This window comes from Chlorocebus sabaeus, chromosome 20 (assembly GCF_047675955.1).
Source record: "Chlorocebus sabaeus isolate Y175 chromosome 20, mChlSab1.0.hap1, whole genome shotgun sequence".
NCBI lineage: Eukaryota > Metazoa > Chordata > Mammalia > Primates > Cercopithecidae > Chlorocebus > Chlorocebus sabaeus.
The window spans coordinates 44366982-44393013 of NC_132923.1; the positions used below are offsets into that span (position 1 = coordinate 44366982).

Consider the following 26032-nt stretch of genomic DNA (forward strand, 5'->3'; position numbering starts at 1 on the left):
CCCCAGCCAACAGCTGCCTTCCGGACCCTGTGGTATAAAAGGTGTGAGAATGAGCATCTCCCACCAGAAATCAGACAGGTTTAGTTAAGGCAGTGAGGCAGAATAAGCATCCCTATGAAGAGACTGAGGATGTAGGTGAGTGGTTCTAAAATCTCAGTAGAAAGAACATTGCAAGTACAAAGAGCCAGCAGTGAGGATGCACAGAGCAGTCTAGAAGTAGAGGTGAGACCAGCTAGGAGATGAAATGAGGAGATGTCTTCTGTTCTGTGCTGGAGAAGTACTGGTAAGTGTGGTGTGGTTGGGATTCACTGGCCTCAGCCATCCTTACTTTGGTACAAGTTATTTTGGTACAGAACTACTAGAATGTCCCAAAGGCTGTAGTACAGGAACATTCCTGAAAGGACAAAAGCTGCCATGAATTTTGAGAAATTGTATGGTGGCAGGTACAGCCTGGGTCTGAGCAAGACTGCTGGATGGTGTGTGGGTAGATAGTGAAGGCCCAGATTTGGGAACAGATTGGACCTCAGATATCCAGAGCAGCACTGTAGAATCTAGTTGCATATACTGATGTTTTTAAAAGGGTATCCTAGGCTGGGCACGGTAGCTCACGCCTGTAGGCCCAGGCCTTTGGGAGGCCAAGGTGGCAGATCACTTAAGCCCAGGAGTTCAAGACCAGCCTGGGCTACATGGCGAAACCCCATCTCTATAAAAAAATTAAAAATAAAAGTAAAATAAAATAGTGGGCATGGTGGCATGTACCTGTAGTCCCAGCTACTCAGGAGACTGAGGAAGGTGGATTGCTTGAGCCTGGGGAAGTCAAGGCTGCAGTGAGCCATGATCATGCCACTACACTCCAGCCTGAGTGAAAGAGTGAGACCTTACTCTGGAAGAAACACATGTAGCATTGGCTGAATAAAGAAATGAAGCTTCATGATGAAGGACATTTGGAATCAGAGTGCAATAAACTTTTTGTCTTGTAGCTATAACAAGAATGCATGGCTTTGAAAATCACTGCAGCAGTATATATTTAGCATCTGGTTGCTGAATAGCAGTCTCTTGTGACTGAGGATGATTTTCCATGGTTCCTTTTTGTATTCTGAAATGACTAATGGAACCATCTGGGATCAGCAGATTTTAACTCCCTGAAGGCTGGAAAAGACTTACTTGGCTTTATAATTCCCCACAAAGTCAGACCCGGCGCTTTGCACTTAAGTGTTTATTGAATAAAAGAGTGACTTGTGTGGAAGTTATTCATTCTGCTTTAGCTGTTTTTGTCATTCATTCCCTTTTAACTCCTATGTGGTAGTTTGTTGTGACTTTAACTTTCTTACGCTTTTTTTGTGGAGCTGCTCAATAAATATTTGACATAGGTATTATGCCGTTTTATGGCTCATCCAGTGTCACACAGCTAGTAAGTGGCAGAGCCAAAGCTCAAAATCAATTTCAGTGGATTCTGAAGGTCAGGTGCTTTGCGGTACACTAGAATTAGTACCAGTATAAGAGGCATGGGGTGATCCTGCTTCCTGAGCATAAAGCTTTATTTAGCCCTGCGGTCCTACCCACTCATGCAAGGATGCTTCTTTCTCATCTGACATGAGAACCCAGATGACCTGAGAGATCAACAGTGTCTCCTCAACGCTGCCCTGCCCAGCGTTCCTGCAGCCCACTCTCTACAGGCAGACAGTGTCAGTGGAACATTGTTCCTGGAGTATTCTTCATTTTAGTTGCTTTACCCTTGCTTCATATATTTGTGTGTCTCACATTTTAGATTGCTCTCAAATATCCCTGAAGCACTTTTTTAAAAAAAAAAATTGTGATAAAATATACATAAAATTCATCATTTTAAACTTTTTTTAAACTATGATTCTGAATTAATTTAGAATACTTCAGATGTATAAAATGCTATGTAAAATACGATTTTGCTGTTGGCTTCTGTATTAGTTTTTCACTGCTATGTAACAAATTCCTATAAACTTAGCGGTTTAAAACAGCGTACCTTTGTTATCTCACAGTTTCTATGGATCAGGAGTCCAGCCACAGCTTAATTGGGTCCTCTGCTCAGGGTCTCATTGGGCTACAGGCCAGTTGTTGACTGGGCCTGTAGTCTTTATCAGAAGCTTAACTGGGAAAGATCCACTTCCAGGTTTCCGCTGTTGGCAGAATTCATTTCCTCCAAGCTGTAGGACTGAGGTGCCCATTTTCTTGCTGGCTGTCAGCCAGGGACCACATTTAGCTTCTAGGATCTGCCTGTAGTTGGTCCCTTGCCGTGTAGTTCTGTCCATGAGCCTTCTCGTAACATGGCAGCTTAGTTCTTTAAAGCCAGCAAGGGAGAGTTTCTGACTCTCAGGGAAGGCCTGGACCCCCTTTAAAAATCTACCTGATTAAGTTAGGGCCACCCAGGATGGTTTCCTTTCTGAATAACTCAAAATCAACTGATTTGGGACCTTAATTACTTCTGTAGAAACCCCTTCACTTTTGTCTTATAATCTAATCATGGGAGTGACATCTTGGCATATTCTGTTCGTTGAAAGCAAGTCTCGTAGGTCCCACTTACGCTCAGAGGGAGTGATTACACTCCCCTTGGTGAGAATATGGAGTCTGAAAATGGGGCAGGGGGCGTCTTAGAGTCTGTGTGCTACGGTTTCCTTTTTTATCCATTTCATAGGGTTTTTTATCAGCAATTGGACACCCTTTCCCCAAAATGATTTTTAATCATGGAAGGAAAAAGAGAACTTGGAATTACCTTGAATTTGAAGAAGAAGAAGATAAACAGTTAGCAGACTCAATGGCTTCTCTGGCATATCTAGTATTTGTACAGGGCATCCGTATTGATCAGCTTCCAATGGTCTTAAGGTAAGAGTTAGTGTTTGGTTTATTCATGTATTCTAAAAGGAATTTCATAAAATTCTCATCTATCTAATGTCCAATATATGCATATTAACACACTAATACATTTTAAATAAATAATAAAGGCTATTTTTAATAAGAATGGTCCCCACTATAATCTGTTAAAGATAGCAGTAGACAAGTAATGAAAGTAGGGGGTGTTGAAATAGATGTAAGGGAATGGTGGGGACAAGAATCAGAAGATGATAAACTGGGCTTGGTTTTGAAGCTTTTGAGACCACCCTGGAACTAGCCAGGTACCCAGGGGTATCATCATCTTTTCACTGGATTACTGCTGTAATCCTAAGTGGATATTTGTATATCCACTTTGACTGCCTTTTAATTTAACACATTCTCAACATACCAGAAAGTGAAGCCTTAAAAGAAGTCCCTTACTGAAAACCCTCCAGTGGCTTCGTATTGCTTTAAGAATAATGTCTTAATGCCTTTGCATAACTTCTGAGACAAACTTATGCTTGGTCTGTTCCCTGCTTGATTGACCTGATTCATCTCCTACCACCTTTCCTCTTGTTTGCTATGCGCCAGTGACACAGACCTTCTTTTGTTTCTTGTTTAAATGTTATGAGTTTTCCAGCTATTTGGCCTTTGTATATGCTTAAAATTATCTTTATCCTTAAACGTCACTTTCTGAGCAAAGCCTTCACTCACCACCCAATTTAGGTTGAATCCTTCCATTATAATTACCTTGACCTTGTCTTCTTTTCCCACAATGTTCATTAAAATTATTTTTAAAATATATAATTTTATAATGTAATATATTCTGGACTTTGAGTTCTGTGATAATAAGGATTGTGTTTTTGTCTCTAAGCATTGGGTGTTTGTGTGAGTTTGTATATTTATGAATATACCTAGGAGTATATTTGTATGTAAATGTTGCGATAATGGCTATCATTTGCATGTTTACCATGTATGAAACATTATGCTAATAACTTTATATGCATTATCTCATCCTTATAATAAGCCTGTGAAATAGAGCACTCTTTCATTTTACAGATGAAAATAACAGGCTTAGACAGGTTAATATACCACCGAAGATCTAACTACTTTGTGGCATAGGTGGGAATCAGACAGCTCTGTCTGACCCCAGAGCCTGTACTCTTAAGCATCACGGTCTATCACCAAAATAACGTATACAGCATATGTGTATTGATTTGCTAGGGCTCCTGTAAAAAGGTGCTACCAACTGGATGGTCAAAATAACAGAAATAGTTTGTCTCATAGTTGTGGAGGCTCCTTCTGAGGGTTGTGAAGGAGAATCTTCTCCATGCCTCTCCCCTGGCTTCTGGTGATTTGCTCGCAATCTTTGATGGTCTTTGGCTTGTAGATGCGTTATCCTGTTCTCTGCCTTCATGTTCATATGCTGCTCTCCTTGTGTGCTTGTGTCTGTCTCCAAACTTTCCTTTTTTATAAGGACAACAGTCATATTGGATTAGGGCCCACCCTAATAATCTCACTTTAAATTGATTACCTCCGTAAAAACCCCTATCTCCAAATAAGGTCAAATTCTGAGGTACTGGGGGTATGGACTCTAACATATCTTTTTTGGGGGAGGTACAATCCAACCCGTAACAGTATGTATGTGCATACATCTCTGTGTGTGTATTATATATATATTTGTTTTGTTTCTATTTTAGCCCATTGTACCTTTTGCAGTTTAATATGGGGCATATTGAAGTCTTTTTGCAAAGGTAAGATCATTTAGATGGTATCTCAAAATGAAATCGTGTTAAAATCGTCCTTGTTAAGATCAGCAGAGACTGCCTTCTCTTTGCTAGGCTCTAATTAATTAATTGGTTATTTTATAGAACAGCTTGGCAAATAATTCACGAGAGAGACAGAAACGAGTCAAAGAGGTTTTACACCAAAGTCTCTTTTATTTTAAACCTAAGACAGTATTAAGATTTTGTCTTAAGGGCTTTTCCAGTCATCTCTTTCTAAGGTTTCTTCCCTTATTCCAAAAGTTGGTAATTAAAACACCCCTACCCTACTGCATCCTCCTCCATCTTAAGGAAGGGCAGTCAATAAAAGACGTTCATCCGTATTTTTCCTTCATGGACACAGTCTGTGAATTGCATCAAAAGGAAGGAGGTGTCTTGACTTCCACCTTTTATAATTGAGATTATTGACAGTGATATCATTTAATTACAACTTTTCTCGTTTGAGGTGCTAAGCAGCAGGACTTTCTATTTAAAAAAAAAAAAAAAAAAAAAAAGGCCAGGCATGGTGGCTCACGCCTATAATCCCAGCACCTTGGGAGACCAAGGCAAGAGGATTGCTTTACCCCAGGAGTTCGAGGCCAGTCTCTCTCTCTACAAAAAATCTGAAAAATTAGCCAGGCGTGGTGGCGCATGCCCGTTGTCCCAGCTACTTGGGAGGCTGAGGTGAAAGAATCGCCTGTACCGAGGAGGTCGAGGCTGCAGTGAGCAGAGATCACACCACTGCAGTCCAGCCTGGGTAACAGAATAAGACCCTGTCTCAAAAGAAAAAAAAAAGGAAATTACAGAGTAACAAGTATACATAATTTCTAGACAGAAATTAAAGAATTTCGCAAAACTGTATGCTTTGTTTTCTTTCACTATAACATGTAACATGTTTAAATTATCCCCTGAGATCAGTTAGGGCTTTGCAATTATCCTCCTGGAACACTAGTGACAGTTTATCAATCCCATCTCTACCAGGTGAAGGAAGATTTGTAACATGGCAATGTGCAAATCTTCAGCATACAAGGCAGGAATTTCCAAGGGTCTCCTGGCACAAGTAGTTACTAACTCTGTAAATTTGCTGTATTTTGTATGTGTTAATGATTTTATATTCATTACATTTAGTTTCTGTTATTCATACAGTGATAGTATGTATTGTTTTGAATCTAAGTCCTATATTCTTGAGATTTCCAAACTGCATAGTCATTGAATCTTTTTTTGAATAAAAAGAATTGGAAAGATTTTACAGAACAATCAACTGGAATATATAGCATTGGTTATATCAGGTATAGTTAGTTTCTTAGCGCTTGCTGTTGGAGATCTATTATTTTGAAGTTAGGAAATAATCCCTGAATAGATTTATTTTGGTCAGATTTAGCGGTCTTAGCCAAACCAAAAGACAGATCAAAGATGGATTAAAACTTTTGATCAAGTTCTTCAACAGAATTTCTCCTTAATGATACGCATTTTAAAAGTGTTAAAATTTCAATTTTTGCTGTATTTTTCATCAGATGAAGTATCCTTCTAAAATAGTTTACAAATTCATGATAAATTGTAATATTATTTTTCAGAACAGAAGAGTCTGCTATCTCCAAAGGATTGGTAAGACGTTTGTTCCCATTATAACTTAAATACATAGTCTTGTCAACAAATAACAGCTGTTGACTTCACTATATATGTATCTGCATATATTTTAATCTGTAGGAGCTGCTGGAGAATAGTTTATTGAGAATAGAAGACAGTAGTCTACCTTACCAGTACTTAGAAATCAAGAGTTTTCTTACTGTACCTCAGGTAAATAAAATATGTATTCTAATATTGAAAATAGCCCTTTGCCTGTTCTGAACTTAAAGTAAGGTCTTTTCTGATTCCTTTCCCACTCTCTTCTCTGCAACCTTTGAAAACTCTGGTGTAATGCTGTCCAGTAGAACTTTGACAATATGAAAGCCACTAACCAAACTGAACACTTGAAATGTGACTAAGGAACTAAGTTGTTTTGTGGGTGTGTGTGTTATTTTTTTTTTTTTGAGACGGAGTCTCGCTCTGTCACCCAGGCTGGAGTGCAGTGGCACTATCTCGCCTCACTGCAACCTCCACCTCCCGGGTTCACACCATTCTCCTGCCTCAGCCTCCCGAGTAGCTGGGACTACAGGTGCCCGCCACCACGCCCGGCTAATATTTTTGTATTTATAGTAGAGATTGAGTTTCACCGTGTTAGCCAGGATGGTCTCGATCTCCTGATCTCGTGATCCGCCCGCCTCCCAAAGTGCTGGGATTACAGGCGTGAGCCACTGTGCCCAGCTGGAACTGAGTTTTAAATTTAAATTTTAATTTGTTTAAACATGGATAGCTATTAGAGGCCACCATTATAGATAGCACAGCGTCCAGTAGAAAAGCATAACTTTCTTCTTTCAGTACTTTATTTCTGTAGGGATCTTGGAAAATGAAGCTCCTTTATGTTTCTCATAACTCAAGTTCTCAGGACTCCATCCAAGGCATCCACTGACTCATTACCAGAAAGACTAATATACATTTTGTTTTTCCCTCCTATGGTTTATATTGCCCAGTACTCTTTGTTATGATATTCAAGGACATCCTTAGATTTCAGTGTGGGGACTGGTTTTCCTTATATTTAAATAGAAAAACATGGTTTTTGTTAACATATTGTTTGATTGTTTTTAATTAATAAATTATATTTCCGTGGGTTTGATTTCATTTTCTTGCCACTGTAGACATAATTGAAAATTATCATTTGCTTTTAAAAGTACGCTTTGTGACACTCTACTCAATATCACTTAAAAAATCAATTGTAGTTAGCTTTCTGGAATGGAAGGCTTAGGGAAAAATTAATTTACTTCACTTTTAAATCTGCTACCCTCACTTCTCTGAATTTTTAGTAACCTATTGATGTATTGTAGTTGTTTGTTTGCAGTCAGTATAATCTGTTTACATCTGAATTTTACATTTTTTTATTTCCAGGGCTTAGTGAAAGTAATGACACTTTGCCCCATTGAGACACTGGTATGTAAATGTTTGGAGACTAAAGAATAATGAGTTACAATGAGAAAATTTGACAAATAATTTAATCTTCTTTTTAAAATTTTTAATTTGTAAAATTTTTATATAAGGAAGTACAAGTGTGGATTTATTACATGCATGAAATGGATAGTGATGAAGTCTGGGCAATCTTTATTCATTTGATATAATAGTATTGTTTGTTCCATTTTAGAGGAAAAAGAGTTTAGCTATGCTTCAGCTGTATATTAACAAGTTGGATTCACAAGGCAAATATACATTATTTAGGTATGTATCAAGCATGGCTAATTGCTAAGTGTGTGGTTGATTAAAAATGATGTTAATGCCATGTAATTGTTTTAGGGCGTAGTGTGTCGGTATGTTTTACATGTAATTCAACTCTGGTTGGAAGCCATATTATACATTCTCAGTGATGGCTAGAGAAAGGGTTAATCAAATATTTCAGATACATACTATATATGTCTATATTTTGTGTGACTAATAGTATATATTGCAGTTCAATCAATTGGAATACTCTAAATTTGAAATAGACTTAAAAATAATTAAACTGAGATGGATGATGCTTCTGCTAGAACTTTATGTATGTCACTCATCTCCATTACTCACAGTTGAAATTGATGGCTTTGGAATTACAACTTTGATAGGCTGTGCACTATGTTAATAGTAAGAGCTTACTAATAGTGCTCTTTGAGGTGGATAAGATTCTAGCAACTCTCTAAAGATTGGTAAACTTGCTAATTTTCTGTGAAGAGCCAAATGATAAATATAGGTTTTATGGGCTAGACAGTCTCTGTTGCAACTGCTCAATGTTGACTTTGTATTGGGGATGGGTGTGTTCCAGTAAAACTTTATTGATAAAATTGGGCAGCAGGCTGGATTTGCTAAAATGTCTTACTTGGGATTGGCCAGTATTAGCACTGTTGTTTTTGTGGGGGTGCAGCAGTGTGATCATGGCTCACTGCAGCCTTGACCCTTGACCTCCCAGCTTCAGGTGATCCTCCCACCTCAGCCTCCCAGGTAGCTGGGACTACAGGTGCATGCCATCATGCCCAACTAATTTTTTTGTGGAGACAAGATTTTTCTATGTTACCCAGGCTGGTCTCAAACTCCTGGGCTCAAGCGATTCACACCTACCTCAGCCTCTCAAAGTGTTGAGATGACACGCATGAGCCACCGTGCCCAGCCAACACTCTTGATCCTATCTTTTCTTGTTGTTCTATTGAGAGTAAGAGCAAGTTTATGAAATCTCAATTCTTAGGTATTATACTAGCTTTCCTATTCTATTCTCTCTGTAGCTTTACCAATAAATCCCCTTTTTTTCTTAAGCTAATCATACCTAGGTTTTTTTTTTGTTTTTTTTGTTTCTTTTGCAATTAAGCTACTCTAGCGCTAGACTACTTTCACAGGAAATAATTTGGGGATTTTTTAGACTATTATGTTAGTGCCCTTTCTTGCCATGTTAAATTATTGTAACTATGGGCATAAAAATATTCAAATTTGGTTTGATAGAAATGGCTTGTTGGAAGATCCAATTATAAATAAGAATTTATGGGCCAGGTCCGGTGGCTCATACCTGTAATCCCAGGACTTTGGGAGGCTGAGGTGGGCGGATCATGAGGTCAGGAGTTAGAGACAAGCCTGGCCAACGTGGTGAAACCCCGTTCTACTAAAAATATAAAAAATTAGCCAGACATGGTGACTGGCACCTGTAATCCCAGCTACTCGGGAGGCTGAGGCAGGAGAATCACTTGAACCAGGAGGCAGGGGTTATAGTGAGCCGAAATCGTACCATTGCACTCCAGCCTGGGCAACAGGGTGAGACTCTGTCTAAAAAAAATAAAAATAAAAAAATAAGGAGTTACCATTTAGTGAGAACAATAACTATTACAGGTGGCTTTGTAATTAGTTGATCACCTTGCTAATTACCATTACTGTGGGGTTTTTATTCCTAGAAGTAACACATGGCCTCTTTGAATTTGTAAGACTTTTATCACCATTTAATTCTAATGCCATCCAGGATAATTTCACATGTATTGTAATTTTGCTTTCAAGGTGCTTATTGAATACAAGTAATCACTCAGGTGTGGAGGCTTTTATTATTCAAAATATCAAAAATCAAATTGACATGTCATTAAAGGTAAGAACATAGCCAAAGTGTCAATTGCCAATTTATTTTGTAGGGTATAATTTATTCATATGTAGAATACATTTAATGTGAGTTATTGCTCTATCTCTAGTATTAATTACTATTACTTAAATATTAAGGCATATTTTTTCCCCTATTTCTACTATGTTTTAAAAACTCTGAATTTGGAAATTTTGTTAACTGTAAGTTTAAATTGTATTCTTTGAGCTTTTTTTTTTTTTTTTTTTTTTGATACAGGGTTTCACTCCTGTCACCCAGGTTGGGTGCAGTGGCACGATCTCGGCTCACTGCAACCTCCACCTCCTGGGCTCAAGCAGTCCTCCCAAATCAGCCTCCCGAGTAACTGGGACTGCAGGTGCCCACCACTGCACCTGGCTGAATTTTGACTTTGTAGAGATGGAGTTTCACCGTGTTGCCCAGGCTTGTCTTGAACTCCTGAGCTCAAGTGATCCACCTGCCTTGGCCTCCCAAAATGCTGGGATTACAGGTGTGAGTCATCACTCTGGGCCTCTTTTAGCTGATATTGTGGCTTATTTTTGTTTTGTTATATGCTTCTGAAAAATGAATGGAAACTTAAGTCTCTTCTGTTTGTGAGTACTCAGTAATTCTAAATGGAAAACAGAGTAACCAGTGTTCTCAAACTGGCAGGGTTTGTTCCTGGTGTCTGGGAAGTGAATGAAAGTATGGAAATTAAAGTTAAAAAATATATTTTAAATGTGCAATTCTTTATTTTTGTAGTGTCAAGGTATTAGAAAAACACGTGAATTATCAAGCTATAATTTAAAGCCTTTCTCAATTTTTCGTTTGTTTTTCAGAGAACACATAACAAATGGTTTACAGGACCACAGTTGGTTTCCCTTCTTGATTTGGTACTTTTTCTTCCAGAGGGTGCAGAAACAGATTTACTGCAAAACTCAGATAGGTGAGGTGACCATTACAGAAGTTCATATAGTGAATTCAGAATAAAATGGGAAACATCTGCTTAGGGAACCTAAAGTAATAAAATGTCTTTTCCTGTGATTTTATGATTTATGGCTAATTCATTAAGTTGCATAAAGATTTTTCATATATAAGTGATTTGATAATGTGTAGAAACAAAATAAAAAGCTCCTCTTTCTAGGTGAATGACCAACACCAGGATTTGATAGCTTTTGTGTACCCAGCATTCCACAGAAATTTGCAATGACAGCATTTGTGACTTAAAACTAAAAATCTGTGTATGTAATTTATGTGTTTAGATTTTGTTGTTTTATTGTTTTCCAGGTCATTTTTTTTTTCATATAGAACATATAATTTCAGTTTCAGTATACTGGAATGGATATTGAGAAATGGTTAAAAGCATTTAAAAAGGAATCTTAAAATTCAGAAAGCAAGAGATGATGCTCTCAAATACTAAAGATAACGCTTTTTTAAAACAAGGATAATAATTTTCATAATTGTATGATTTGAACTTCAATGGAAAACAAGTGATAAGTTATTACTACTCAAAAAGATATTAATGGAAATAGTTTCTATTGGCAAACCTAATTATAAAAATATTCCCAAAGTTTTAGCTTATTGAGATTTCTGTTGACTATATAAAACCATACTGTAAGTAACATATATTTTCAATTAACAGGATTATGGCTTCATTAAATTTATTGAGGTATTTGGTTATCAAAGATAATGAAAATGACAATCAAGTAAGTGGAGTATTTGAAAAGAAACTGTGAGTATATTCAAAAGGCATAAAGAATGTTTCAGATATTCAGTACCTAAAGCCAATATTTAATATCTTACCCAGCTATAAAGGCCAGGAAGAGTTCCAACAATTATTCTGAAACCTGAAGTTAATTCCCAGGAGCATTTACCACCCCACGTCCAGCTTTCCTTTCCCTTTCCATTTCCTATTGTATGTCTGTTTTCTTGCTGAAAGCACTTCGTTCTGTTGGGTAGATAAGTTGCAGGTCCTAAGTCAACTAACCTTGTGGAGCTCAATGTACATATGGGTGTCTTGTTCAGTTTCCTCCACCTCTAGCTCATGAGCTATATAAAATCATCTGATATTTTAATATTGCCTCATCAGACATGACAAATTGAGGCATTTTCAGCACTAAAACAGAATTTAATAGCACTTTTTAAATAATGTTTAGGAAGTTGGATTTTTTAAAAATAGCACATCATTAGAAGTATTCAATAAATAGAAAACTATTTGAGGGAGATTTGTCATACAGTAAAATTATATTTGCTTTTTATCTTCTCTTTCTACCCTGTTCTGATAATTGCTTTCCCTATATGTGTCACCTCTATTAGCTAGAACTGCCTGAATCATGTGTTGTTAATTGGTTTTTTTTTTTTTTAGTAATTGATTTTTATATAAAGATGCCAAAGAAAAAAATTTTTTTTAATTAGGTAAATTGTGATTTGGGATGAAAGTTTATGGGAAAAGTAGCAGTCTCTTTCCTTCCTGACAGATCTACAGTAGATTCAGTGATTTGACCCCCTGTTCATCCCTCTGCAGCTGAAAATAGCTATTTGCCATCATTGACTAGTGCTTACTCTGTGTCAGGTGCCTTTTTTTTTTTTTTTTTTTTTAACATTTTGTTGTGAAAACTTTCAAATGTACAGCAAAGTTGAAAGAATTTTATAGTGGTCATTGGTTTACCCACCACCTAGAGTCGATTCTACTGTACTGACTTCATCATGTATCTATCACTCCACCCTGTATCACTCCATCCGTCTATCTTATTTTTTGATGTATTTCAAAGTAAACTGCAGACATCAGCATACTTTCTCCTAAATATTTCAGCATGTATTTCATTAAATTAAGTATTTGTCTGTAGTTTTTCTTTGAGGTAAAATTTACGTAATGAAATGTTCAAATTTTAAGTGTATATTCACTGAATTGCAACTAATGCATAGATCTATATTACTAAAACCCATATCAATATAGAACATTTCCAACATCACAAGAGGTTCCTCATGCCCCTTCCCAGTTAATTCTGACTTCATTGCGCCACTCACCCCTGTCAGGGACAACTACTATTCTGCCCAAGTGCTACATATCATTTATTCTTCAGAGAGGGTCTCGTTCTCTTGCCCAGGCTGGATTACAGTAGTATAATCATGGCTCACTGCAGCTTTGACCTCCTGGGCTCAAGAGATCCTCCCACCTCGGTCTCCCAAAGTGCTGGGGTAACTTCCAGGCATGAGCCACCATGGACAGCCAAGAAAAGGACTATTTATTTTTTAATTTTCATAAATAACGTAGGTGAAAAAAGATCATCAACTTGCCATCCGGAAAGTGGTAGAAATAGCTATGACCCCAGGCAGTGGCCAGAACTTTCTAAATCACAAACTAAATCCTGATTCCTGAAGGAGCTTGTGATAAAAATTGAAAAGCTACAATATAAAATTCAGCAGCAGTAGAGGCCCTGAGACTTCAGGAAGGTGGCCTTAGGGTAGGGTATAAGTTTTTATTTTTTTAGTAATCAAGAAAGGCTATACATACTTGAGAGATTATCTGACTTGCCTGACAAAAACAAAAGGAATCTTGTTGATTAGGATTGATAGATGTGTTAGATATGGAACACAGAGTCATATAAAGGCAGCAGATTGGTCTCTGCCTAAAGAGGGAAGACTTGAGAGCAGTTTAGCATTGTGCAGTGTCTGCTATACTATCCATGGATGATTCCTCACTTTTGTTTGGCATGTACATTTTCTGGTAAGGAAAAGGATACAGTCAGCCTGTAGGACTGCTTTTTTTTTTTTCTCAAAGAGACAGTGTGTCACTGTATTGCCCACGCTGGAGTACAGTGGCACAGTCACGGCTCACTGCAGCCTCAAACTCCCCAGCTTAAACAATCCTCCCACGTCAGCCTCCCAAAGTGCTGGGATTACAGGCACTTCTTTTTTTTCTTTTTTGAGACGGAGTCTCACTCCGTCGCCCAGGCTGGAGTGCAGTGGCACGATCTCTGCTCACTGCAATGTCCACCTCCTGGGTTCAAACGATTCTCCTGCCTCAGCCTCCCGAGTAGGTAGGACTACAGCCAGGCACCACCACACCAGCTGATTTTTGTATTTTTATTAGAGATTGGGTTTCATCATGTTGCCCAGGCTGGTCTCAAACTTTTGACCTCAAGTGATTCTCCCTCCTCAGCCTCCCAAAGTGCTGGCATTACAGGTGTGCGCCACCACGCCCAGCCAACAGGCATCTCTTATTTAATGGTTTTTAACAATTTTTCTAAGGGATCAAATATTCCAAATTATTGCTTTATAAGTTACCATAAGAATTATACCAGGGAAATTAGCAAAAATCCAGTCTAAGCTGGCAACCTGACATCTTTTAGGCTTTTAAGAGCCTGTCTATCTTGGAAACATTTCTCCCGAGTGCAATGACAATAGGTCGTGTGTATAATTGAGAGGCAAATATGTCTACTGTGGTTAATAAAAAATGAATGACAGTTTCTGAGTTTTTGGAAGATTTGGTTAAAGAAAAAACAAAATGGGCCGGGCGTGGTGGCTAACACCTGTAATCCCAGCACTTTGAGAAGCCAAGATGGGCGGATCACGAGGTCAGGAGATCGAGACCATCCTGGCTAACACGGTGAAACCCCTTCTCTACTAAAAATAAAAAAAAACTCAGCCGGGGGGCTAAAGCAGGAGAATGGCATGAACTGGGAGGTGGAGCTTACAGTGAACCGAGATCACGCCACCCCACTCCCCCCAGGCGACAGAGCAAGACTCCGTCTCAAAAAAAAAAAAAAGAAAAAACAAAATGATGGTTTGGTGATGCTGAAATATGGGGCATTTTATTCAAAAGGACTCCTACCAGTACCTATTTTTGAGCACTTAAGTGTGCTAAGAGGGTAATTAGATGAAAAGCAGACACACAGAAATATGAACAGGAAGATTTCAGAGAATCACATTCAAATACAAAGACAACAAAGTGATTCATAATTGAATAATAATCCATTTCTTTTCTTGCTATTTTGGGTTACTGTCAACTGACTTACTCTCTTCAGAAGCCATCCCTCCTCACCCTACTATTTCATGCCTCTTATATCTCCTTGCTCAAGTTTCAGGCACCTTCTCTTACTCTTGAATTTCACATAACTTTTCTTGAATATTGTAGTACAAACATGCTCCCATCTTTACTAGTAAAACCAACTTCGTTTTTATACCAAATATTATCTATTTGGTGAGTATCTTTAAATAATTATTAGTTGTTTTGAATTACAATAATTTATTCTAATACATATCTCATAATCATGTTATCCCTTACCTTCTGTCCTATGTACTCATATCCTTTCCCATCCATCTGTTCAATCATCTTTTTTTCTAAAAAGTTTGTAATTATCATATGTAGAATGAAAGCTGGGACAAGGGAAACAATGAGATGGCAAAGTCCACAGGTAAGTATCAGGAATTTTAAAACTGAATTGTTTAATGTGTGTGTGTGTGCTTTTCATTTAGGAAAAAAACTATATCTTGTATAATAAATATACATACATAAAATTCTATATAATCCATATTTTGGGTGCTCATTTAAGTTTTTTTTTTTTTTTTAATACTTTTAAGTTCTGGGATACATGTGCAGAACGTGCAGGTTTGTTGCATAGGTATACACGTGCCATGGTGGTTTGCTGCACCCATCAACTCGTCATCTATGTTAGGTATTTCTGCTAATGCTATCCCTCCCCTATCCCCCGAGCCCCGACAGGCCCCAGTGTGTGATGTTCCCCACCCTGTGTTCTCATTGTTCAACTCCCACTTATGAGTGAGAACATGTGGTGGTTGATTTTCTGTTCCTGTGTTAGTTTGCTGAGAATGATGGTTTCCAGCTTCATCTATGTCCCTGCAAAGGACATGAACTCATCCTTTTTTATGGCTGTATAGTATTCCATGGTGTATATGTGCCACATTATCCAGTCTATCGTTGATGGGCATTTGGGTTGGTTCCAAGTCTTTGCTATTGTGAATAGTGCTACAGTAAACATACATGTGCATGTGTCTTTATAGTAGAATGATTTATAATTCTTTGGGTATATACCCAGTAATGGGATTGCTGGGTCAAATGGTACTTCTGGTTCTAGATCCTTGAGGAATCGCCACACTGACTTCCATAATGCTTGAACTAGTTTACACTTCCACCAACAGTGTAAAAGCGTTTCTATTTCTCCATATCCTCTCCAGCAGCTGTTGTTTCCTGACTTTTTAATGATCGCTATTCTAACTAGTGTGAAATGGTATCTCATTGTGGTTTTGATTTGCATTTCTCTAATGAGCAGTGATAATGAGCTTTTTTTCATGTTTGTTGGCCACATAAATATCTTCTTTTGAGAAGTGTCTGTTCATATCCTTTGTCCACTTTTTGATGGTTTTTTTTTTCTTATAAATTTGTTTACGTTCCTTGTAGATTCTGGATATTAGCCCTTTGTCAGATGGATAGATTGCAGAAATTTTCTCCCATTCTGTAGGTTGCCTGTTCACTCTGATGATAGTTTCTTTTGTTGTGCAGAAGCTCTTTAGTTTAATTAGATCCCATTTGTCTGTTTTGGCTTTTGTTGCCATTTCTTTTGGTGTTTTAGTCATGAAGTCTTTGCCCATGTCTATGTCCTGAATGGTATTACCTGGGTTTTCTTCTAGGGTTTTTATGGTTTTAGGTTTTACATTTAAGTCTTTAATCCATCTCAAGTTAAATTTTGTATAGGGTGTAAGGAAGGGGTCCAGTTTCAGTTTTCTGCATATGGCTAGCCAGTTTTCCCAACACCATTTATTAAATAGGGAATCCTTTCCCCATTGCTTGTTTTTGTCAGATTTGTCTAAGTCTCTGTAGGTCTCTTAAGAACTTGCTTTATGAATCTGGGTGTTCCTGTATTGGGTGCATATATATTTAGGATAGTTAGCTCTTCTTGTTGCATTGATCCCTTTAACATTATGTAATGCCCTTCTTTGTCTTTTTTGATCTTTGATGAATCTAGATCTTTAAATGTTAAAACTTTAGCTGTTTTCAATGGCAACAGCCCATAATCATAAAACTTCGGGTAATAAAAACACATGCCAAAAGTAGGCTAAAGAAATTTTTTACATATTCTGTTTGGCATAATTCCACAAATTTTTCAGATGATAAACTGTAATATTTTTAGAAGCATGTAGGAGTGAAGAAGCTGTGAGAATATTTTTTCTCTTTCTCATGTTAAGGTTACCAGATCTTTTTTAAAGAAATAATAAATACTACAAAGAAATCACATTGTAAGATTTCTTAAAATCTTTCAATGTCTAGAAAAAGTAAATTAAGAGTTTTAAAATAGTTGTAATAATTAAGCATTTGTAATGTTCACAAATACCTGCTTTTAATTTCATACTCAAGGAGGCTCACTGATGTAACAGTTCTGAAATCTTTCCAGTTCTAAGGCTTAAAACTATACATTTCAAAATTCACTGTAGCATATCTCACAAAAGGAAGACTAGGCAGTTCTACGCTAAAGTGAAATTTACTGCCAGGACAGTTAGGAACCCTGCAAAGAATACAGTCAATGATGGTAACGAAGAAATAAAAAGACACGAACAAGACCCAGGTTTCTTCTTTCTTCTCTAATTCATATAGAAGTCATCCAGCTCTGCAAATATTTCATGGATATGTTTTATCTTAGAGAAACGAACAACTTACGCAATATGCCCCTGTAACAAACCTGCATCCCTGAATCTTAAACAGAAATGGAAATTGAAAACAAAACTTAAGCTCTAGATTCCTTACCAATGAATGATTATAAAACTTTACCATTGTAATCCCGGCACTTTGGGAGGCCGAGGCGGGCAGATCACCTGAGGTTAGGAGTTTGAGACCAGCCAGTCCAACATGGTGAAACCCCATCTCTACTAAAAATAGAAAAAAATTAGCTGGGCAGGGTGACAGGCGCTTGTAATCCCAGCTACTCTGGAGGCTGAGGCAGGAGAATTGCTTGAACCCGGGAGGTGGAGGTTGCAGTGAGCTCAGATCGTGCCTCTACACTCCAGCCTGGGCAACAGAGCAAGACACCTTCTTCAAAAAAAAAAAAAAAAAAAAAAAAACCATCATTTTGGGAATCAGATTTAAAAGAATTTCCATTACTAAGTAAAACTGAAAGGATGAAAGAAAATAATTTTCAACTTAGAACAACTTTTATAAAAGGAAAGTTTTTCATGAATACAAATTCTTTGGTTATATTTTTGCGAATATTCCAGTCTGTGGCTTGTGTTTTAATAGTATTTTTCAAAGAACAGAAATTTTAATATTTACGGAGTCCAGCTTATCAATTTTATTCTTTTGTGATTCATTATTTATGGGTTCTAAGAAATCTTTAACCTGGATCACAAAGATAATTTCTTTTTATTTATTTATTTTTTTAAATTATACTTTAAGTTCTAGGGTACATGTGCACAACGTGCAGGTTCGTTACATATGTATACATGAGCCATGTTGGTGTGCTGCACCCATTAACTCATCATTTACATTAGGTATATCTCCTAATGCTATCCCTCCCCCACCACAATAGGACCCGGTGTATGATGTTCCCCTTCCTGTGTCCAAGTGATCTCATTGTTCAGTTCCCACCTATGAGTGAGAACGTGCGGTATTTGGTTCTTTGTTCTTGCGATAGTTTGCTGAGAATGATGGTTTCCAGCTGCATCCATGTCCCTACAAAGGACACAAACTCATCCTTTTTTATGGCTGTATAGTATTCCATGGTGTATATGTGCCACATTTTCTTAATCCAGTCTGTCACTGATGGACATTTGGGTTGATTCCAAGTCTTTGCTATTGTGAATAGTGCCGCAATAAACATACGTGTGCATGTGTCTTTATAGCAGTATGACTTATAATCCTTTGGGTATATACCCAGTAATGGGATGGCTGGGTCGAATGGTATTTCTAGTTCTAGATCCTTGAGGAATCGCTACACTGTTTTCCACAATGGTTGAACTAGTTTACAGTCCCACCAACAGTGTAAAAGTGTTCCTATTTCTCCACATCCTCTCCAGCACCTGTTGTTTCCTAATTTTTTAATGATTGCCATTCTAACTGGTGTGAGATGGTATCTCATTGTGGTTTTGATTTGCATTTCTCTGATGGCAAGTGATGATGAGCATTTTTTCATGTGTCTGTTGGCTGTATGAATATCTTCTTTTGAGAAATGTCTGTTCATATCCTTTGCCCACTTTTTGATGGGGTTGTTTTTTTCTTGTAAATTTGATTGAGTTCTTTATAGGTTCTGGATATTAGCCCTTTGTCAGATGAGTAGGTTGCAAAAATTTTCTCCCATTCTGTAGGTTGCCTGTTCACTCTGATGGTAGTTTCTTGGCTGTGCAGAAGCTCTTTAGTTTAATTAGATCTCATTTGTCAATTTTGGATTTTGTGGCCATTGCTTTTGGTGTTTTAGACCTGAAGTCCTTGCCCATGCCTATGTCCTGAATGGTATTACCTAGGTTTTCTTCTAGGGTTTTTATGGTTTTAGGTCTGACATTTAAGTCTCTAACCCATCTTGAATTAATTTTCGTATAAGGAGTAAGGAAAGGATCCAGTTTTGGCTTTCTACTTATGGCTAGCCAGTTTTCCCAGCACCATTTATTAAATAGGAAATCCTTTCCCCATTTCTTGTTTTTGTCAGGTTTGTCAAAGATCAGATGGCTGTAGATGTGTGGTATTATTTCTGAGGGCTCTGTTCTGTTCCATTGGTCTATATCTCTGTTTTGGTACCAGTACCATGCTGTTTTGGTTACTGTAGCCTTGTAGTATAGTTTGAAGTCAGGTAGTGTGATGCCTCCAGCTTTGTTCTTTTGGCTTAGGATTGTCTTGGCAATGTGGGGTCTTTTTTGGTTCCATATGAACTTTAAAGCAGTTTTTTCCAATTCTGTGAAGAAAGTCATTGGTAGCTTGATGGGGATGGCATTGAATCTATAAATTACCTTGGGCAGTATGGCCATTTTCACAATATTGATTCTTCCTATCCATGAGCATGATATGTTCTTCCATTTGTTTGTGTCTTCTTTTATTTCACTGAGCAGTGGTTTGTAGTTCTCCTTGAAGAGGTCCTTTACATCCCTTGTAAGCTGGATTCCTAGGTATTTTATTCTCTTTGAAGCTATTGTGAATGGGAGATCATTCATGATTTGGCTCTCTGTTTGTCTGTTACTGGTGTATAAGAATGCTTGTGATTTTTGCCCATTGATTTTGTATCTTGAGACTTTGCTTAAGTTGCTTATCAGCTTAAGGAGATTTTGGGCTGAGACAGTGGGGTTTTCTAAATATATAAGCATGTCATCTGCAAACAGGGACAGTTTGACTTCTTCTTTTCCTAACTGAATACCCTTGATTTCTTTCTCTTGCCCGATTGCCTGGCCAGAACTTCCAACACTGTTGAATAGGAGTGGTGAGAGAGGGCATCCCTGTCTTGTGCCAGTTTTCAAAGGGAATGCTTCCAGTTTTTTTCCCATTCAGTATGATATTGGCTGTGGATTTGTCATAAATAGCTCTTATGATTTTGAGATACATTCCATCAATACCGAATTTATTGAGAGTTTTTAGCATGAAGGGCTGTTGAATTTTGTCAAAGGCCTTTTCTGCATCTACTGAGATAATCATGTGGTTTTTTGTCTTTGGTTCTGTTTATATGCTGGATTAGATTTATTGATTTGTGTATGTTGAACCAGCCTTGCATCCCAGGGATGAAGCCAACTTGATCATGGTGGATAAGCTTTTTGATGTGCTGCTGGATTCGGTTTGCCAGTATTTTATTGAGGATTTTTGCATCGATGTTCATTAAGGATATTGGTCTAAAATTCTCTTTTTTTGTTGTATCTCTGTCAGGCTTTGGTATCAGGATGATGTTGGCCTCGTAAAATGAGTTAGGAAGGATTCCCTCTTTTTCTATTGATCGGAATAGTTTCAGAAGGAATGGTACCAACTCCTCCTTGTACCTCGGGTAGAATTCGGCTGTGAATCTGTCTGGTCCTGGACTTTTTTTGGTGGGTAGGCTATTAATTTATTGCCTCAATTTTAGAGCCTGCTATTGGTCTATTCAGGGATTCAGCTTCTTCCTGGTTTAGTCTTGGGAGAGTGTAAGCGTCCAGGAAATTATCCATTTCTTCTAGGTTTTCTAGTTTATTTGCATAGAGGTGTTTATAGTATTCTCTGATGGTAGTTTGTATTTCTGTGGGGTTGGTGGTGATATCCCCTTCATTTTTTATTGCGTATATTTGATTCGTCTCTCTTTTCTTCTTCTTTTGTCTTGCTAGCGGTCTATCAATTTTGTTGATCTTTTCAAAAAACCAGCTCCTGGATTCATTGATTTTTTGGAGGGTTTTTTTGTGTCTCTATCTCCTTCAGTTCTGCTCTGATCTTAGTTATTTCCTGCCTTGTGCTAGCTTTTGAATGTGTTTGCTCTTGCTCCTCTAGTTCTTTTAATTGTGATGCTAGGGTGTCAATTTTAGATCTTTCCTGCTTTCTCTTGTGGGCATTTAGTGCTATAAATTTCCCTCTACACACTGCTTTAAATGTGTCCCAGAGATTCTGGTATGTTATATCTTTGTTCTCATTGGTTTCAAATAACATCTTTATTTCTGCCTTCATTTCATTATGTACCCAGTAGTCATTCAGGAGCAGGTTGTTCAGTTTCCATGTAGTTGAGCGGTTTTGATTGAGTTTCTTAGTCCTGAGTTCTAGTTTGATGGCACTGTGATCTGAGAGACAGTTTGTTATAATTTCTGTTCTTTTACATTTGGTGTGGAGTGCTTTACTTCCAATTATGTGGTCAATTTTGGAATAAGTGCAGTGTGGTGCTGAAAAGAATGTATATTCTGTTGATTTGGGGTGGAGAGTTCTGTAGATATCTATTAGGTCCGCTTGGTGCAGAGTTGAGTTCAATTCTTGGATATCCTTGTTGACTTTCTGTCTCGTTGATCTGTCTAATGTTGACAGTGGGGTGTTAAAGTCACCCGTTATTATTGTATGGGAGTCTAAGTCTCTTTGTAAGTCTCTTAAAGACTTACTTTATGAATCTGCGTGCTCCTGTATTGGGTGCATATATATTTAGGATAGTTAGCTCTTCCTGATGAATTGATACCTTTACCGTTATGTAATGGCTTTGTCTCTTTTGATCTTTGATGGTTTAAAGTCTGTTTTATCAGAGACTAGGATTGCAACCCCTGCTTTTTTTTGTTTTCCATTTGCTTGGTAGATCTTCCTCCTTCCCTTTATTTTGAGCCTATGTGTGTCTGCATGTGAGATGGGTCTCCTGAGTACAGCAAACTGATGGGTCTTGACTCTTTATCCAATTTGCCAGTGTGTGTCTTTTAATTGGACCACTTAGTCCATTTGCATTTAAGATTAATGTTGTTATGTGTGAACTTGATCCTGTCATTATGCTATTAGCTGGTTATTTTGCTCGCTAGTTGATGCAGTTTCTTCCTAGCATCGATGGACTTTACATTTTGGCATGTTTTTGCAATGGCTGGTACCTGTTGTTCCTTTCCATGTTTAGTGCTTCCTTCAGGATCTCTTGTAGGGCAGGCCTGGTGGTGACAAAATCTCTAAGCATTTGCTTGTCTGTAAAGGATTTTATTTCTCCTTCACTTATGAAACTTAGTTTGCCTGGATATGAAATTCTGGGTTGGAAATTCTTTTCTTTAAGAATGTTAAATATCGGCCCCCACTCTCTTCTGGCTTGGAGAGTTTCTGCCGAGAGATCTGCTGTTAGTCTGATGGGCTTCCCTTTGTGTGTAACCCGACCTTTCTCTCTGGCTGCCCTTAAGATTTTTTCCTTCATTTCAACTTTGGTGAATCTGACAATTATGTGTCTTGGAGTTGCTCTTCTCGAGGAGTATCTTTGTGGCGTTCTCTGTATTTCCTAAATTTGAATGTTGGCCTGCCTTACTAGGTGGGGGAAGTTCTCCTGGGTGATATCCTGCAGAGTGTTTTCCAACTTGGTTCCATTTTCCCCATCACTTTCAGGCACACCAATCAGACGTAGATTTGGTCTTTTCACATAATCCCATATTTCTTGGAGGCTTTGTTCATTTCTTTTTACTCTTTTTTCTCTACACTTCTCTTCTCGCTTCATTTCATTCATTTGATCTTCAATCGCTGATACTCTTTCTTCCAGATGATCGAGTTGGTTACTGAAGCTTGTGCATTTGTCATGTCGTTCTCGTGTTATGGTTTTCATCTCTATCAGTTCTTTTAAGAACTTCTCTACATTGGTTATTCTCTTTAGCCATTTGTCAAATCTTTTCTCAATGTTTTTAGTTTATTTGTGCTGGTTACGTAGTTCCTCCTTTAGCTCTGAGAAGTTTGATCGACTGAAGCCTTCTCTCAACTCGTCAAAGTCATTCTCGGTCTAGTTTGTTCCGTTGGCTGGCGATGAGCTGCGTTCCTTTGCAGGGGGAGATGTGCTCTGATGTTTTGAATTTCCAGCTTTTCTGCACTGCTTTTTCCCCATCTTTGTAGTTTTATCTGCCTTTGGTCTTTGATGATGGTGACGTACTGATGGGGTTTTGGTGTGGGTGTCCTTTCTGTTTGTTAGTTTTCCTTGTAACAGTCAGGACCCTCAACTGTAGGTCTGTTGGAGTTTGCTTGAGGTCCACTCCAGACCCTGTTTGGCTGGGTATCAGCAGTGGAGGCTCAGTTGAAAATGTAGAAATCACCCATCTTCTGTGTTGCTCACACTGGGAGCTGGAGGCTGGAGCTGTTCCTATTCAGGCATCTTGGGCACGCCCCCCACAAAGATAATTTCTTGTAGCAATTGTATAGTTTTAGGTTTTACACTTAGGTCAATGACCCATTTCAAGTAAACTTTTTATGTGATGTGAGATATGGGTTGAGAGATTTTTCTTCTTTTATTTTGACCTCAACACTATTTGTAGAAAAGGTTATCCTTAATTTACTGAATTATCTTGGCAACTTTGTCAAAAATCATTTTATAAGTATGGGTCTATTTTTGGACTCTATTCCATTTACCTATATATATTCTTTTACCAATACCACATTGTCTTGATTCCTTTATAGGAAGAAATTATTCTGTTTTATTCCTTTTTAGGAAGTCTTGAACTGAAGTAATGTGAGTCTGCCAACTTTGTTCTTCTTTTTCAAAATTGTATTGGCTATTTTTAAATCCTTTACCTTTTCTGTATAAATTTTAGAATTTTGTCAATTTCTGCCATGAAGGGTTTTAATTCCACTTATGGCATTCTGGAAAAGGCAAAAATTGCATTAACAAAAATCAGATTGCTGGTTGCTGGAGGTGGGAGGAAACTGACTACAAAGGGGCACAAAAATTTCTGGGTCATGGGAATGTCTTTACAGCAGCAGTGGTTACTTGACTTTATATCACCATATATCTTTGTCAAAGCTCAGAACTGTATAGCTAGAAGGTTATATTTTACTGTATATAATCAATACCACAACAGACCTGACTTTGAAAAAGAAACAAAAAGAACCAGGCTCAGTAGTGGATTAGACTGAAATTACATCATGAGCAGTCAAGCACACTCATTTATTATATAAAAATCTTTCTGATGTTTTTTGAATCGCTTATTCTCCATTTTTCTACATTAAAGTATTAAGATTAAATGTGTTATATGGAAAGGATTTGAGGGAAAACTTTTATTTCAACTATATAAATAAATGTGTGTTGAGTTGTGATGTAAAACCTATTTTTTACTGAGAGTCATGGCAAAAATAATTTGAAAAACAGTATCCTAGAAACACTTTTACCCTGTGTGAGTAGGAAAACATACAGCAATGTAAATGCTGCATTATTTTGAAATACTAAAAACTTAGTAACAGGATAAATTCCATATAATGGAATGTGTATGCAGCAATTAAAATGAAATTAGAGCTACAACATAAATAACTGTCAAAAACTTAAGATTGACAAAGAAAAAGGAAGCTGAAGCAGGTTATATACAGTATGATATCATTTATATGCTTTTAAACATGAAAAATTAAGTGATACATTAGGAATGCAAAACATTCAAGTTTTAGCTAATGGCTGCCTCTTGAATAAAGGGGATTCCAGCCATATCTAGTATTTTATTTTTTAAAAGTAAATATAATAAAATGTTTCCTTTTGTCAAAGCTAGGTGTTTTCTCCATACCCTTTATGTTCAAATGTGCTTTAGTGGGTAAGAGAGTCATCAGTAACCTAGTCTTGAAAGCCATTGGTTGCAGTGAGTTCTGCCTATAAACCCAGAGGTGAATGCAAAGTAAAAAGTAAAAAAAAAGTTGGGGGGCAGGGAATACAAAATGGTGAAGAAAAGCCTGGACGTAAAAAGGAATAAAAGCTTATTTGCAGCAACGTGGATGGACCTACATGTCATTATGTTGAAATATGCCAGGCCCAGAAAGACAGTATCACATATTCTCACATGTGTGAGCGGACAAACGTGATGTCGTGGATACAGAATATAGAATGATACCAGAGTGTGAGCATGGGAGGGGAAAATGTAGAGAAGCTGGTGAATGGGCACAAACAGGGTTAGATAAAAGACAAGCTGTATTGCTTGACAGCACATTAGAGTGACTATAATTAGCAACAATATATTCTATATTTCAGTGTAGCTAGAAGAGAGGACATGAAATGTTACCAACCCATAGAAATGATGAATACTCAAGAGGATGGATCCCCCAAATACTGACTTTATTATTATATATATTATGCATGTAACAAATACATGTACCCATAAATATGTAAAATATCATGTATCAGTAAAAGAAAAAGGATAGAGGTAAAAATAGGAGAAATGAGAGCAGTCGGTGCACATAAGACTAATATGCTTGTTATACTGTGTGACTACACTGGTTAAGGAAATTCCTGCTGCATATCACCCAAATTTGCCATGAGAGGTTAAGGAAACTTTCCACTTAACAATTTAAAAAATATACAACTAAAACATCCATTATTTAAAAATCAAGATAAAAAAAGAATAGTAATCAAAATTACACCAATGTTGATATACTGTATTCCCTTCTAGGTTTTGTGTTAATACATCTGTACATTTTTTCTTTTTTAAAAAGAAAATGAGATCATACTAAAAGAATCACACTGTTTTATAACCTTTTTTCCCATTCACCAATATGTACTGAAAAACAATATTTTAATGGCTGTATAGTGTTTCCATTATGTTAATGTGTCAATTTACTATGAATCTCCTGTCGTGAGTTATTTTAATTCTAATGTTTCACTAAACATTTTTAAAAACATCTGCAGTAGAATTATAACATCCA

At 37.4% G+C, this 26032-nt stretch overlaps 1 protein-coding gene across 3 annotated transcripts in view; it reads left to right on the forward strand.

Moving 5' to 3' along the window:
• The window catches only part of GLMN (glomulin, FKBP associated protein), a 65955-nt gene that overhangs the window by 36756 nt on the left and 3167 nt on the right, over positions 1-26032 (forward strand). For 2 of the 3 annotated variants that reach the window (XM_007977964.3, XM_007977963.3), the window contains exons 8-16: positions 2666-2853; positions 4542-4595; positions 6179-6209; positions 6312-6401; positions 7587-7628; positions 7837-7910; positions 9696-9780; positions 10605-10711; positions 11408-11471. In XM_007977964.3, coding sequence (XP_007976155.2) covers positions 2666-2853; positions 4542-4595; positions 6179-6209; positions 6312-6401; positions 7587-7628; positions 7837-7910; positions 9696-9780; positions 10605-10711; positions 11408-11471 — 735 coding nt within the window. Of the gene's footprint in view, positions 1-2665; positions 2854-4541; positions 4596-6178; positions 6210-6311; positions 6402-7586; positions 7629-7836; positions 7911-9695; positions 9781-10604; positions 10712-11407; positions 11498-26032 lie in introns of all 3 variants that reach the window. The other variant, XM_073008580.1, reaches the window with a different exon arrangement.